The sequence below is a fragment of the Orcinus orca genome, chromosome 4, assembly GCF_937001465.1.
Source record: "Orcinus orca chromosome 4, mOrcOrc1.1, whole genome shotgun sequence".
In the NCBI taxonomy this organism is placed as follows: domain Eukaryota; kingdom Metazoa; phylum Chordata; class Mammalia; order Artiodactyla; family Delphinidae; genus Orcinus; species Orcinus orca.
Window position 1 is genome coordinate 118,776,736 of NC_064562.1, and position 13,574 is coordinate 118,790,309.

The window sequence follows — 13,574 nt, forward strand, 5'->3', positions numbered from 1 at the left end:
ACAACGCAGTGGCCAAGGATCTCCTGTGTGAAAGCCGTGCTGGGGAAGGAAGGGGCCCCCACGTGCTGCCAGTGCCCCCATCACCATTCTCGGAACCTGTGAAAGTGGGGACCACCTTTCCTGGACACTGGACTGTGATCACACAGGTCCTGCAGGGTTCGTGCCTCACAGTGAGGGAGCAATGCCTGCAGCGGCCAGAGGCGGGAGGCGCCGTACAAGCATCCCCAGGGTGAGGTCCGCTTACGTCGTCCAAGTCCTCCTCGGGCGTGGCCGGAGCCCTGTCCGTCCTGTCTGTGTTGCAGGACGTCTCTGACAATGTTTCCGAGTCCACAGACTCCTCGTCAAATCCAAAAAATGTCTCCACAACATGCTTCTGTAAAAGGCAATTTGCATGACATGAGGAGGGGACTCAATCACCTGGATCCTCCATCCCGTCTTCCCCGGGGCAGAGGGGGCTACGATGGGCATCTGGGCCAACGGGGCATCCCAGGAGGTGGGTCGTAGGGTCTGTCTGGGATTGGCTGGGGGAGAAAGGGGGCGCCAAAGGTGGTCAGAGGGTGGAGGGTTGCCGCAGAGCGTGCTGGCCCAACCCTGGCTCCAGGCGCATGAGCTGATGACCTTTTGCAAGTCAGCCCCTTGGCCCTTCTGAGCGCCAGCTACTTTCTCCATCGGACAGACATGGGACCCCCCACCTCACCTGTGGGCACAAAGTGAGGTCACCAAGCACCACGCCCAGGGCAGTATGAGTGAGCAGCATCCTTGCTGTACTGAGGAGGGGGAGGGGAGGGGAGCCACGTGAGACGTGGTGTTCTAGACCAGGCACAGGGGAAGGTGGTGAGGCAGACTGTCCACGGGTGGACCCTGGGACTCCAGCTGGACAAATGTGGGCCCCAGATCCTCACCAGACGTTCCCCGTGAGGCAATTTTAGTTTAACCGTCTGTCATGGAAAACTTGGAACACTTACAAAATGAGAAGGAAGAGCGTAACAGACCCACATACATCCAATATTCAGATTCAGAGGCAATTTTAAATGCTGTGTGTGCTGGCCTCCCGGTTACCCTGCCCAGCACTTCTCCCACCCCAAATATCACAGGAGATGGGGCTTCATTCACTCATTCACTCATTCATTCATTCAGCAAACACCTGACTGAGCGCCTTCTATGGGTCAGACACTAGGTTGGGCCTGGGGGCTACAACTAGACCAAAACCAGGCCTGGTCGCTACCACAAAGAGCTTCTGTCCCCTGGGGCTGCAGATGTCAACTCACAATCACCAGATCAACATCCCTTGTCCAGAAACACTGGCGCTTTTCTTCCCCAAAATAGCCTCAAAGAAGGATTTTCATTTGTTTTTACAATCAATGAATACTCTTGACCATGAAGAAAGAACTATAACTAAATCCAGAGCCAAGCCCAGGCTCCTACCCGTTCATCTGAACCGACTCCTCCCAGATCCCGCTCCCCGCCCGTCCCCCCGCAACACACAGAGGGAGGGGTCAGGGCGCTCCCCACATGCGCAGGGCGCCTCCCACTCTGTTGGAGCTAATGCTTGTGTACAATCTCATGTGCCCAGATGTAAGAAAAATGCGGTTGGTACCACAATCAATAACGTGATTAGGAAATAATTCAGAATCGGGAAGGGAGAAGAAGGGGCTCCTTTGTCATCTCGTGCGGTAAGTGTCTCTCAAGAGGCTGTGCTGGAGGCACCTGACCACCGCTGTCACCCACAATGGCTTTGCATTTGGCATTCGTGTTTCTGCAAACTGCTTTCACCCTGCGCTCCTTTTTGTTTATTTAATACAGGAGGGGCAGGTACTGCCCCGTGAACTCCCAAATAATCTCCTCAACAGCTCCATGGGTGGCTAGTGGGCACCCCCAAACCAACTGTTCCCACAGTCTAATGTGCTTGTCACCGGCAGCTCCATACTTTTAGTTCCTCAGGCCAAAAACCTAGGTTCCCCGCCCCGCCCCGCCCCCCATGTTCCACGCCTCTGGGAGAAATCCTGTTGGCTCCATCTTCAGCCCGGAATCCAATCCTCCAGGAACCAGCGCCTCCCTCCTGGCTCAAGCCACCATCGTCTCTCACTGAAATTTAAAAAACTGCCTCCTACTGTCCTTCCGGCTCCTGCCCTTGTCCCAAACCCTGGTGGTCAGATGAACTATTTTGAAATAAGAGTCAGGTCGTGTTGGTCCTTTGCTCAAAGCCCACCGGCTCTGCACCATACCTCAGTAAAAGTCAATCCACACTGCAGTCCACAGGCCCTGCAGGACCTGCCTCCTACTCTGCTCTGGCCTCATGCCCTTCACCACTGGGCTCCAGCCACACTGCCAAGCACACCCCTGCACCTTCCACATGCCTGCCACAGGGCCTTTGCACTGCCTAGATGCTTTTCACCAGAATGCACAAGGCTCTCTCCCTCCCTTCCCTCAAGTCTTTGCACAAATGTAACATTAAAAAAGACCTCCCTGACCACCACATCAAAGTCCTGACTAACCTATCCCCACCCCAACCTCTGTTCCCCTTCCTTTATTTTTCTCCATAGTGCTCATCGCTACCTAACATAAGACATATTTTGCTTATGTGTCTATTAGCTGTCTTTCTCCTCTAGAATATAGGCCCTATGAGGACAGGGATTTTGCTCCATGAGAGCAAGGATTTGGGCTCTTCTCTTCCCCACTGTAGCCCAGGACCTGACACACTCAAGAAATATCGGTTGTTCAATGAGTATTTGCAATGAACTCAATGCCAAACAAACCTGTTTACCCACAAATAGTGTCGGGTTTGCACGTGACCTCCCTTCCCTCATTCATACAGCCAGCATCAGCTGGGCCTCCACCTGACTGTGCACCCCAGGTGAGTCCACCAGGTAGGAATGTGAGACCCTATTAGGCTCCTTTCTGAGTGGAGGTTGGAGGAGACAATCCTACACTCAAATCCCCCCTGCCCCTGGGTTGAGAAACCCCACCTGAGTTCAAGTGTCAGCGATGTTCCAGACGTTCCATCTCCAGGGAGCTGTGGCTATGACATCTGATGGCGGAAGCATTTACAGCGCTCAGCTCCTCTGCGCACACGCAGTTCACCCGAGCCTCAGGCTCCGTATTTTTCTGGGCAGCCACTCAGCTGACCTCATTTCTTGTAAACACTGCTAATTGCTAGGCCTCTGGGGACAGGCCTGTTGTGCTGAGTGGCAGCGAGCCGTGATGCGGGGAGGGTCCTGCCTGGCACACCGATGGAGCCCCAGGAAACAGCAAGCCTCACTGTCTCCGCACGACCAGGACGCAATGCTGAGTGGTGGTCACTCACTGCAGGTGTCGTGGGCCATGCTGGGAGGTGATGACTCTGTGTTCCATTACCTAGGACAACCTGCTTTTTGAAAACTTGAGGCACTGCGAGTTAAGTACTCAATTACTGAGCCCTAGTACAGTGTATTAACTACAGACGCCGCAGCCGCGCATTTAAAGCAGACCTGCCCAGACTCAAGTGGAGCCCCTGAAGTATCATGTGGCCCCAGAGACCAAGAACCCTAGTTAGCATGCTGCAGTGAGGGAAGGAGGAAGCGGCTCTGAGAGTGGGGATCAAACACAAAAGGATCAAATTATACCCCCATAATCAGAAAGGAGATGAATCCGCAAATACACAGCACAGACAATTTCCAGGGCAGCAGTGAGCTGACTATGACCTGCCCCCCACCTTGTATAACTTATGGGTGAGGTTAGTTTGTTTCCTCTGAGGGTTAGTTTTTTTAAGTGACTGTATTATATGGGAAGCCAGAATGTACTATGTATATTTATGCCTTTATTAATAAAACAACAAGATAGAAAAAGACATTTTAATATTTCAAGTGAAAATCTGGTGGCTGTCTTCTTGGAGGCTAAGCAACACTGCCTTCCACTGCATTTTCATATACACAAAATACCACACCAGCCTCCAAGGAATGAGAGGAAAATCACCTGCAAATACTGTTTCCTCAAATGCTCGGCTCATAATGGGCTTTTAAAAAGTCAAGCATGAAAGAAACCATCGATTTTTTGGAGCCTCCATTGTTCAAAAATTCTCTGGGAATTTCTTATGAAAAGACACTTCAGGAGCATAAAATTTCCATCTTTGCCCATTCCAAGTGCATTTTCTGTATAAAAGGGGCGCACTCCTCCAGACTTCTATTTTCTTTACTACCAAAGTCTTGCCTTGCTGACACCTTTTTACTAACTAATCCAAATGCTTGAAATGCAGTTTGGGCAAAAACTGACAGAAAAATAAACATTTCTTCTCCATTTACGTGCTGAATAGACGCTCATTCTTAGCAGATCACATGGGATGGAGAGGAAAAGGCGAGGCACCCCCCAAATAAACAACCCTTCAACTGACTCCAGCCTCTCTCAGCCTCCTCTCTCCTCATCTGTGTCATTCCCAACAATCGTGGTCACAGGAAGGAGCTCCCCGATCATAGCCACTTACTTTCACATGGCCACAACCTATCCCCCAAAGCTGGCCACTCACCGTCATGCTTATAGGTCATCTCCTGGCAGCCAGAAAAGTAGAGGCACACCAGGGCGCAGAGACAGAGGAAAAAGGAGAAGTACAGCACAAAGAGGATATACTCCATGGTGGGGAGGGGCTGCAGGACCCACTAGCCGTGTGTGTCGAGGGAGCCGAAAGCCATATCATTGCCATCAATTTCTAGGTCTCTCTCAAGTCCTAGGAGGAAGCACCGATTCTTCCCCAGAGCATTCTCCTTCCCTCGACCACACAAGCCCACCGTCTTCCTTCTCTGCTGCAGAGCTCTGAGAATGAAGATACTCCGGAAGATGCACCTTTATTAAAAGGGATGCCAGCTCTGGGGCAGATCCGTGGGCTGAGAGGAGCCGGTTTCCAGGGGCCGGGCCTGGGCGTGTCAGTCACAGAGGACGGCCTCCAGTCTGGCTTATTCTCTGGGGGCTTTCCTCGCAGACCCCAGGTTCCCTGAGCCGCCCTGCTGTCGGGGCCATTCCATGGGCCCGGGTCCCTGGATGATCACAAGGGCCCCCGGGAACAGCGCTAGCAACCATGAAGCTGAGAGAGGCTTCTTCATGACCAGAGCCCAAAACGGGGAGGCTTGGGAAATTTCTCTATTGATCCCCGTCCACCCTGTACACGCCCCGGACTAGTTAAACTCATGGGTTCTCAGCAATTCTTCTGTAAGTATTTGCTTTTATCATTTATACGAACCGAAAGAAACCATCATCCAACAGAAAAACTGCAACTAGAGAGGTCTTCAGTTTCCCACCATGTGGCACCTACGAGGGCCTTGCGTTTCTTGCAGACTTCTCTAAGCATAAGATCAAAAGAAAAAAACCCTCCTAATGGAGGGTTTAAAAAAGGGCATCTTACCATTAAAAAGTAAAACTTCTGTAATTTGAAAGGTAGTAAAGCAACATTAAAAGGTAGTAAAGCAACATTAATTCACAAAAGAAAAAATATACATAGCCAAGTTCATACATATTTTAACTTCAATAATGTTTGATACTCTGCTCCTTTCAAAGTAGCCATGATATGAGCTACGTAACCATGTCATACTATGCAACTTAGTGCTAAGTCTTTAAGTCATCCTTCCAAATGAGCTGCCACCCAGGCAGAGTTGGGACTGGTTCAGGCATGGGCCTGTGACCAGGCTGAGCTAAGGAGCACCAGCTCTGGGACTTTTGCTGGAACCACTAAGGAGAGACACCCTCTGACCACAAAGGTTGCTAGACAGGTATAATGCCAGCCTGAAGCTGCTAAAGCTGTTTGGGCCACCACATGGGAGAGCCTGCTTGAGAAAGAGGCCAGTCCAGAGGAAAGTACATTTGAAAGATGGAGATAGGTACCTGGCAATATCGTGTGAGCATCTGGATCCAGCCGTGCCTGAAACCATTCTAAACTTCTCAGTTATACAAATTTTTTTCTTTGTTTAAATGACTTTGAGTTTTTGGCGCTAGCAATAGAAAAAATCTTGGCTAATGGGGAAGAGGGAGATAATCCTAGAAATCAAGTCATCTGCAAACTGTGGAGTTCTGCGATAAGCCTAAAGGCTGATTTCTCTCTGAGCTGCTCTACACCTGAACCCTCAAGAAAAATGAAAGACAACCTTTGCCTTGCAAGCAGATTCCTGGCTCTGTGGACACCATGACACATGTCCAGTGGGGCTGCCTCCTGGACCTACTTAGACCCACCTTTGCTGGAAGCTCCTCAAGAGCAGAGGCACCCCTCTGCACCCATCACCTGACACTGTGCTGTGCCCAAGGCAGGTGCTCCACGGATGATGGAGCAATGGCGAGAGAGATGGGGGGAGGGGAAGGGCTGAGAGCTGCACCACCTTGGCCTTCACCACCTAGCCCACTGAGGACACGAGCCACCATAGGCCTTGGGCAGGAGGCAAGCGCCCAGAAGAAATGGGGAACCAGTGGAGGGTTTCTAAGAAGAAGGTGGCAGGGTCAGACTTGTGCCATAAAAAGATCGTTCTGAACAGCTCTCGGGGGAGGAAGATGCTGGAAGCAGGGGAGCAGCCAGGGAGCTGTGGCAATAACCCCAGGACAGCAGATGAGGGCCCAAAGGAAGATGGTGGAGACAGATGAGGAAGCAGAGGCCTAGAGAGGAGGGTCTGGAATCAGGGAGCTTTGCCTCAAGCCCCTCAGCACTGGGTCTGGGATCCCCTCCTAACACCAGGCAGGAGGCCAGGAGCTGCAGACCCGCCTTTCAGTTGGCTCCTCTCCGAAGACTGAGGCTCACCCCCATGCTCACTCCCCGTGTTGGGGTTTCCTGCCCTGCTAGAATACATTGCCTAGAACCACCATCACCTCCTATCTATTCCAAAGTCTTCAGGTATGGCCTGGATGTCCCCATGGGCGTTGCTATGCGGGATGAGGTGCCCTGGGCAGGCTCTGCAGCCAGGTCAGGCCCGCAGCTCTGCTTTTTCTCCTCCCTCCATTGCCCAGCAACCTGCAATGCTGCCCCAGGTCGGGTGACAGGGGTGCTGCCCAGCCTGGAAGGGACAAGCCTTTGTCCCGTCCAGGGAAGGAAACACCCAGCGAAAGCCCTCGGCTGCACGTTGCCACGCGGGGAGCCTCACAGACCAGCAGGACTGAAAGGAAGTATAGCTCACTTAGTCCATGTGATCGAGCCCCACTGTGTGGGCCGGGTGCTGTGCTGGGAGCTGCTCATAACTGGACGAACGAGGCAGGATCCAGCCCTCTCCACACTCAAAGGCTGATGACAGAGCCATGGGGAAGGGTTGTACAGGAACAAAGTCAAGTGGAAACAACCAGAAAGGGGAAAAAAGATTCCTTTGGCTACTTAAAAATGGGAAATGTATTCACGTGATGGAAAGTGCCTGGCATCCAGCTAGGCTAAGGTGCGGCACCCTGGCTTCTGTGCCAGAGCAGCTGCTGGGACCCTGGTCCTTCCCTCCACAAGGCCGCAGGCTTGGTCTTGGAGGCACAAGCTCAAGTTTGGATAGGCCCTAGGTGTCCTATCAGAATGGATGCAGGAGCCACTGACCAGAAGTGACGTATCAGAAGCTCCCCAGGTGTGAACTGTGTCCTGGTGACAGCAGACCCCTGGTCCATTTGGGAGAAGGGACCACAGAACAGATGCTTGAACCCAAGGAAGGGCCTATTCTCAGGTGGTGCTTTGATGTTTCCCAACCTCCCCTCAAAGGATGGCTGCTGTCTACAGGGCATCGAGATGTCACCTCACTGCTACCTGAGACTGTCTCTATCTAAAAGATGGTGACGTGAATTAGAGTGGGGGGGAGAGGAGGGGCAGGGCCTGGGAACCTGCATCTAAAAGGCCCTCCAAAAGAAAGCTACTGATTTAAGATGAAGGGAGAAAGAGAAATTATAATTTACTGATCCCTGACGACACAACAGGCATGGAGCCAGAAGCTACCTTTAATCTCATGGGTGTGATGTTCATTGTAAGAACCAGGAAACCGAGGTTCCCAGAGTTCAAGGCCACACAGCTAGGAGCCGGTGTGACCCCCACGCTGTTCCAGGCTACGGTTTCTGAGCCTCATCCAAGATCCCAGCCCCCCTTTCAAGGTGCGTGAGCAAACTGTACTAATTTTAGCCATTCTTCACGCACCCAGCTCTCTCCTAAGACACAGCTCTCTGCTGCCAGGTCTCACGAGCTGACCCCCTACCACCCGCCACTCCATGGCGGGGCTCTGATTCCAGTTAGGCCCTGATCAGACCTTCTGCAGAGCAAGTCCCCCTCCCTGGCTAGGGCCCGAGGAACCGCTCAGGGTCATTCTCCTGCAACCTCCACCCGGGGCTGAACTAGCAGGGTCCCCGGGCAGGGACAGCCAACACCAGTCTTGTCCCCAGAAGACCCATGAGACAGGTCAGCAGCCCTCGGGGACAGGATGGCCCCCTGGAAGATGAGGGCTGGCATCACTGCTCTGCCCTCAGCACTTCTGCAGCAACTGGGCTGTGGGTGTGGAATTAGAGGAGCCCCTTCGGGGGAACTGCAGAGTCCAGGGAGGCTTGCAACAGCCAGAGAGCAGGGATGGCTGTCAGACTTCCAGAAAATTCTGGAAACTTCAATGCGCTCACCATGACACTGTGTCATGCAAGGACCCGGACAAAGCGGTAAAGTGCGTGGATGCATAAGGGACAGGGTGCGATGGAGGCATTTAAGGAGAGAAAAGAAAGTACTGAATCCCTGCGGCCTGTGGAGAGGAGGAAGGGAAGTTGCCCAGCTTGAGAGGCAGCCCTGCAGAATTAAAAACCTAACCGGGTCCCCGATGGACCCAGATAACATCCCATCCAGCCCCGACAAGCTGGGATTGAGCAGTAGCATAAGGGAAACAGCTGTACACTGAACCTTGAGAAAAAGAAAGATGCTGGTGGGTCATAGTAAGTGGGAAAGACCCTGAATCAGGTCAGGAAATTTCCCACAGAAGTTCCCAAACTCCACCTTCCAGTGGCATAAAACTATTGCAATTACAGTGACCAAACATCCCCATCCTGAGAAGACCCAGTGTCAGGCAAATGTATCATTCCAGTAAAAGCAATTTGTTTATTGAGTCAACAGCTATTTAGGGCCACCCACTCTGTGCCAGGCAGTGACCAGGACGTGGTGAGCAGGACACAGGTGCTGCCCTCCTTGCCGGCTGTACATGCAAGCCTAGCAAATCCCAAGCCCATTCTAGGCCCCTGTAAAGTTCCTTCCCATAGACACATTCAGAAACAGGAAAAGGGGAAACATAATCTTCTCTTATTCCAGGCATTCTGATAAGGTTTGAAAAATATAGTTACGGCTCCAAAGTGGGTTTCCTGAAAACCTTTCTGGGATATATGAGCCCGCAGCACATCCAGTTCGTGCAACAAACTGAACACCTTTAGATTGTTGCTTTTTAAACATATGTCCTGTGGTGAAAATGGCATTGGTGTACATTACTGGCAACTGTGCAAAATGACGCAACCCTTCTATAAAGCAGGGGTTGGGGGCTGGGGGCGAATGTTCTTGACTGAAGCCTTCACACCCTCTGACCCACGTTTTGACTTCTGGGAATCTACCCACGGGAACGATCCAGACTATGGACACAGTTTTCTGGACAAAAAGAGTTCGCTGTGGCGACATTTACAGAAGAAGGAAGTCCAGGAAGATGGAAAGGGTGGTCACCCAATGAGATGTTCAGCACTCAGGGAATCCAGCAGAACTGGCCCGTGAAGAGTGGTCTGCTCAGCATAGACACATTTATTGCAGCATTATTCACAACCGTGAGGAGCTGGAAGCAAACATGCCCGGCAGACACAGGACAGTAAACAGATCTATAGCCCATCCACTCCATGGATTATGTAGCCATGAACATTCACATTTATGATGACAGCATCATAACATGGATAAATGCTTTATAGCATAGTAGTAAGTAAACACCCAGGGTGCAAAAGTGTATTCTACAATTACAGTTACATTATTTATTTATTTATTTTGTGGTATATGGGCCTCTCACTGTTGTGGCCTCTCCCATTGCGGAGCACAGGCTCCGGACACGCAGGCTCAACGGCCATGGCTCACGGGCCCAGCCGCTCCGCGGCACGTGGGATCCTCCCGGACCAGGGCACTAACCCGTGTCCCCTGCATCGGCAGGCGGACTCTCAACCACTGCGCCACCAGGGAAGCCCTACAGTTACATTATTTAAAAAAATGGAAGCAGAATGAGGATGGGGGGAGCGGAGATTGTGTTAAAATGCCAACATTGATTGCACTGGGGAGGTACCGCTGTGATGGACCCCTTGTCTCCCAGATAGTCTACAATGTGGCTATACTACTTCCATAATAAAATATATATATTTAAAAATAACCAAGTTCTGCTGAACCACTTCCCTTTCCTGAGTTTCTAATGTCAGTGCATAGAGATTTGTATCTCATTCAACTTCACTTGGTGGCACGAGCTTGGGCCTTGGAGCCCAAGACTTGAGGCTGAAGGTCAGCCTTGTCAATTACTTTACCTCTTTGACTCATTTCTAAATTTTATATCTATATACTTCCTGTAACTTTAAAATGAAAAAAAATAACACCAGTCTCACAGGGTTGCTATGAAGATTAAATGAGATGGTATAAATAACCACTTATGCATGTGTCCAAATTCGGTCCACAGATATATTTTATTTGGCCCACAGAGTATACTATAAACAATTTGCACCAATATTTACAACCCTTAGATTTTACATAAAGGTGTTACGGGTTGAACTGAGTCCCCCAAAAAAGATATGTTAAAGTCCTAACCCCCCAGTACTTCAGAATGTGACTTCAATTGGAAATAAGGTCATTGCAATAATATGAGGGCACACTGTAGTGGCGTGGACCCCTATGTGACTGGTGTCCCTATAAGAAGATAGCCACGAGATACAGAGACATACAGGGAAAATGGCACGTGACAACAAAAGTAGAGATTGTGGTTATGCAGCTTTTAGACAAGGAAAGCCAAAGATTGCCAGTAAATCACCAGAAGCTCAGACGAGGCAAGGAAGGATCCCCTACAGGTTTCAGAGGGAGCACGGCACTAACACCTTGATTTTAGACTTTTAGACTCCAAAACCTTGAGATAACACATTTCTGTTGTTCTAAGCTACCCAGTTTGTGGTACTTTGTTACAAAAGCCCTAGGAAACTAATGCATAAGGAGTCCCACTTCTCTTGAATGACTGGAATATCTGATACCACCTGGCTCACTTTCTTATAGCAGCTGATAGTCTGGGCCCAGTTTTCCACAGTCCCCACCACTCCCTATTGTCACCCTGACACGAAAGCCATATATCTGTGATCATTCAGTAAGACATCTGCACTGCTGTTTTCTTTATAGGAGAGAAATATTTCTCTACAACCATATCTCTACCCAAAGATAAACCACGAGGGGCATCTGGTTCAATAAAAAGGAGAACAGGCCCACAGCTTCATGGAAGTGAAAAATGTTTACGGGTATTAATGCAAACTAAGTCCTTTTTAAATACCAATTTGTTCTTTTACTTTCCAGCTTGGTCCCTGTGGGCATCCGAGTTTTCCAAACCCAGCTCTGCTCTCTTCACTGGACGTTTGGACACCATCTCTATAAAATGGGCAAAACCACATTTTCCAAAAAGAACGCATCCTGTATCATTCCAAAAAAGCCCAAAGCTCCTGAGTTTTCAAAACAGGATATAGATGTTATACACCAAGACTAAGTGTCTTTTAAATCCTTCAAAAGGTCTAAGTATTTAAGTTTTTAATTTGGGGTGAGCGTCCCCTGAGGCCTAAATACAGAATTCATCTGTAAATTTTCCATGAATAAATTACAGTAAGCAGCCCCACGTTGCTTTGAGAGGTAGTTATAACAGGTTTTTCACCATCGAATATGCAGAGATGTGAGTGTGTCTGCCTTTAGGGCTCCTCTATGGATTGCTCGCTTCTCCCCCTATGCCTGGACCATCCGCCCTGCAGACGCTGGCATGGAGCCAAAGCAGGGCAGCTGCGCCCTCGCACGCTCACCTTGGGTGGCTTCAGGCCCTTCCCACGATGTCTTCTGGAGCGCAAGAGCCGTTCTCTCTCCTAGAAGGAAACACAACTGTTGGGATTTTCAGCCAGCCGCACATCACATCCACCAACCCAGCTGACTTCAGAGGGCATAACTTACAATGCTGCTGTGCCTACCTGTCTGCACCAGGCCTGGGTCAGTCCAGGTTCTGAACACCCAAGGCATGGCTGCTTCTCAGAACTGACAGCTACAGAGCCATGCCGTTAACTGGACTTGGACCATCCCAGAAAAAATGCCAAGATGTGCCAGTCTTGTAAAACTCCAGCCTGTCTGTCTCTGGGGCTGTAAGCTATAAAACTTTAGGCAGTGTTGACTAGACATCAGCTGTCAGTGATCCCAGCAGAAAATAAAAAAGCTTGCAGCTTTGATCTCAGACGGAGCTGGGGCCAAGTCCCCATGGGGCCTCCTCCTGGTCAGGTGACACACCTCATTTCTCTGACTCTCAGGTTCTTCCTTTGCTATATGGACTGGAACACGCCCTTCAGAGACTGTGGGTACCTGTGGTTCTTGTCAGTAGAAATGGCACCCATCGAGTAGTAGCAGGAGTAGCAGCATTCTGCCCCAGATAAAACCAGTAAATTCTCTCCTTCCTAATCAAATGTTCCTATTCTCTTTGGCTGCCAGGAAACCCAGAGACAAATCTGGTGCTTGGCCACAGCCCATATGGTCCACCCATGTGTCCCTGCTGATCTTAACTGATGCTGCTATCTTCATTTTCTCTAGTCTTATCTGTTAATCTTCCTCTTTCAACTCTATCATTGTTTTGTTGAGTGTGTTTTTTTCATCTTATGTGGCATAAAGACTTTCGTGTAATGAAGCAAAGATGAATGGAAGGATAAATGATTAGATGATGGTTGGAATGAAGGTGGGATGGAGGGAAGAAGGGATGGGTGGAGGAAGGGGACGATGGGAAGATGGATGGAGGGATGGGAGGGAGGATGGATGGGTGAGTGGAAGGAGAGAAGGAAGGAGTAGAGATAGAGAGATAGGAAAGCAAAATGAATTGGACAATTACAGTCAAAGCCTTTTCTATAATTTTGATCACTGGCTTTTCTACTTTTTGAAGATCCACTAACGGAAGCATCACATACCCCCTTGGGCAAGCAGAACACACTTTGCTTCTAAGATGCAACTAAAGCTCACTATAGATGCTCCCTTCCTGGTTCCTAAGCTCCTTCCACAAAGAGGTGCAGAATTCTCTGGGTGTAACACTCCACCTACTTAAGACATACAACCCCCTTAATGATGCCCCGCACACACACACACACACACACACACACACACACACACACAGAGTCTTAACAAGTCCTTCAAATTCTGCTCTGATCACAAGGTTCCAGTTTTCAAGTTCACAGTCTGCAACAACTAGGCTAGAAGAAAAGAAAATAGATTTCTTGGGGACAGATCATGCCCACTCTGTAGAGGCCAGAAGGCTCTTTTTAAAAAACTGATGCTGCTTCTCAATGGCAGCAAACTAGGGATAAGATTTGAGAAAAAGAGTAGCCATGAAAACCACTCCCAGATACCAGTGATGTCATATAAA

The 13,574-nt window shown here is 49.9% G+C and overlaps 1 protein-coding gene across 3 annotated transcripts in view; it reads right to left on the reverse strand.

Annotated features, from left to right (window-relative positions):
- Positions 1-13,574, reverse strand: part of LOC101273854 (janus kinase and microtubule-interacting protein 1) — a 101,405-nt gene that overhangs the window by 7,912 nt on the left and 79,919 nt on the right. For all 3 annotated transcript variants that reach the window (XM_033427849.2, XM_033427847.2, XM_033427848.2), the window contains exons 8-9: positions 11,986-12,045; positions 245-373 (exon numbers count right to left, since the gene is read on the reverse strand). In XM_033427849.2, coding sequence (XP_033283740.1) covers positions 245-373; positions 11,986-12,045 — 189 coding nt within the window. The remainder of the gene's footprint in view (positions 1-244; positions 374-11,985; positions 12,046-13,574) is intronic.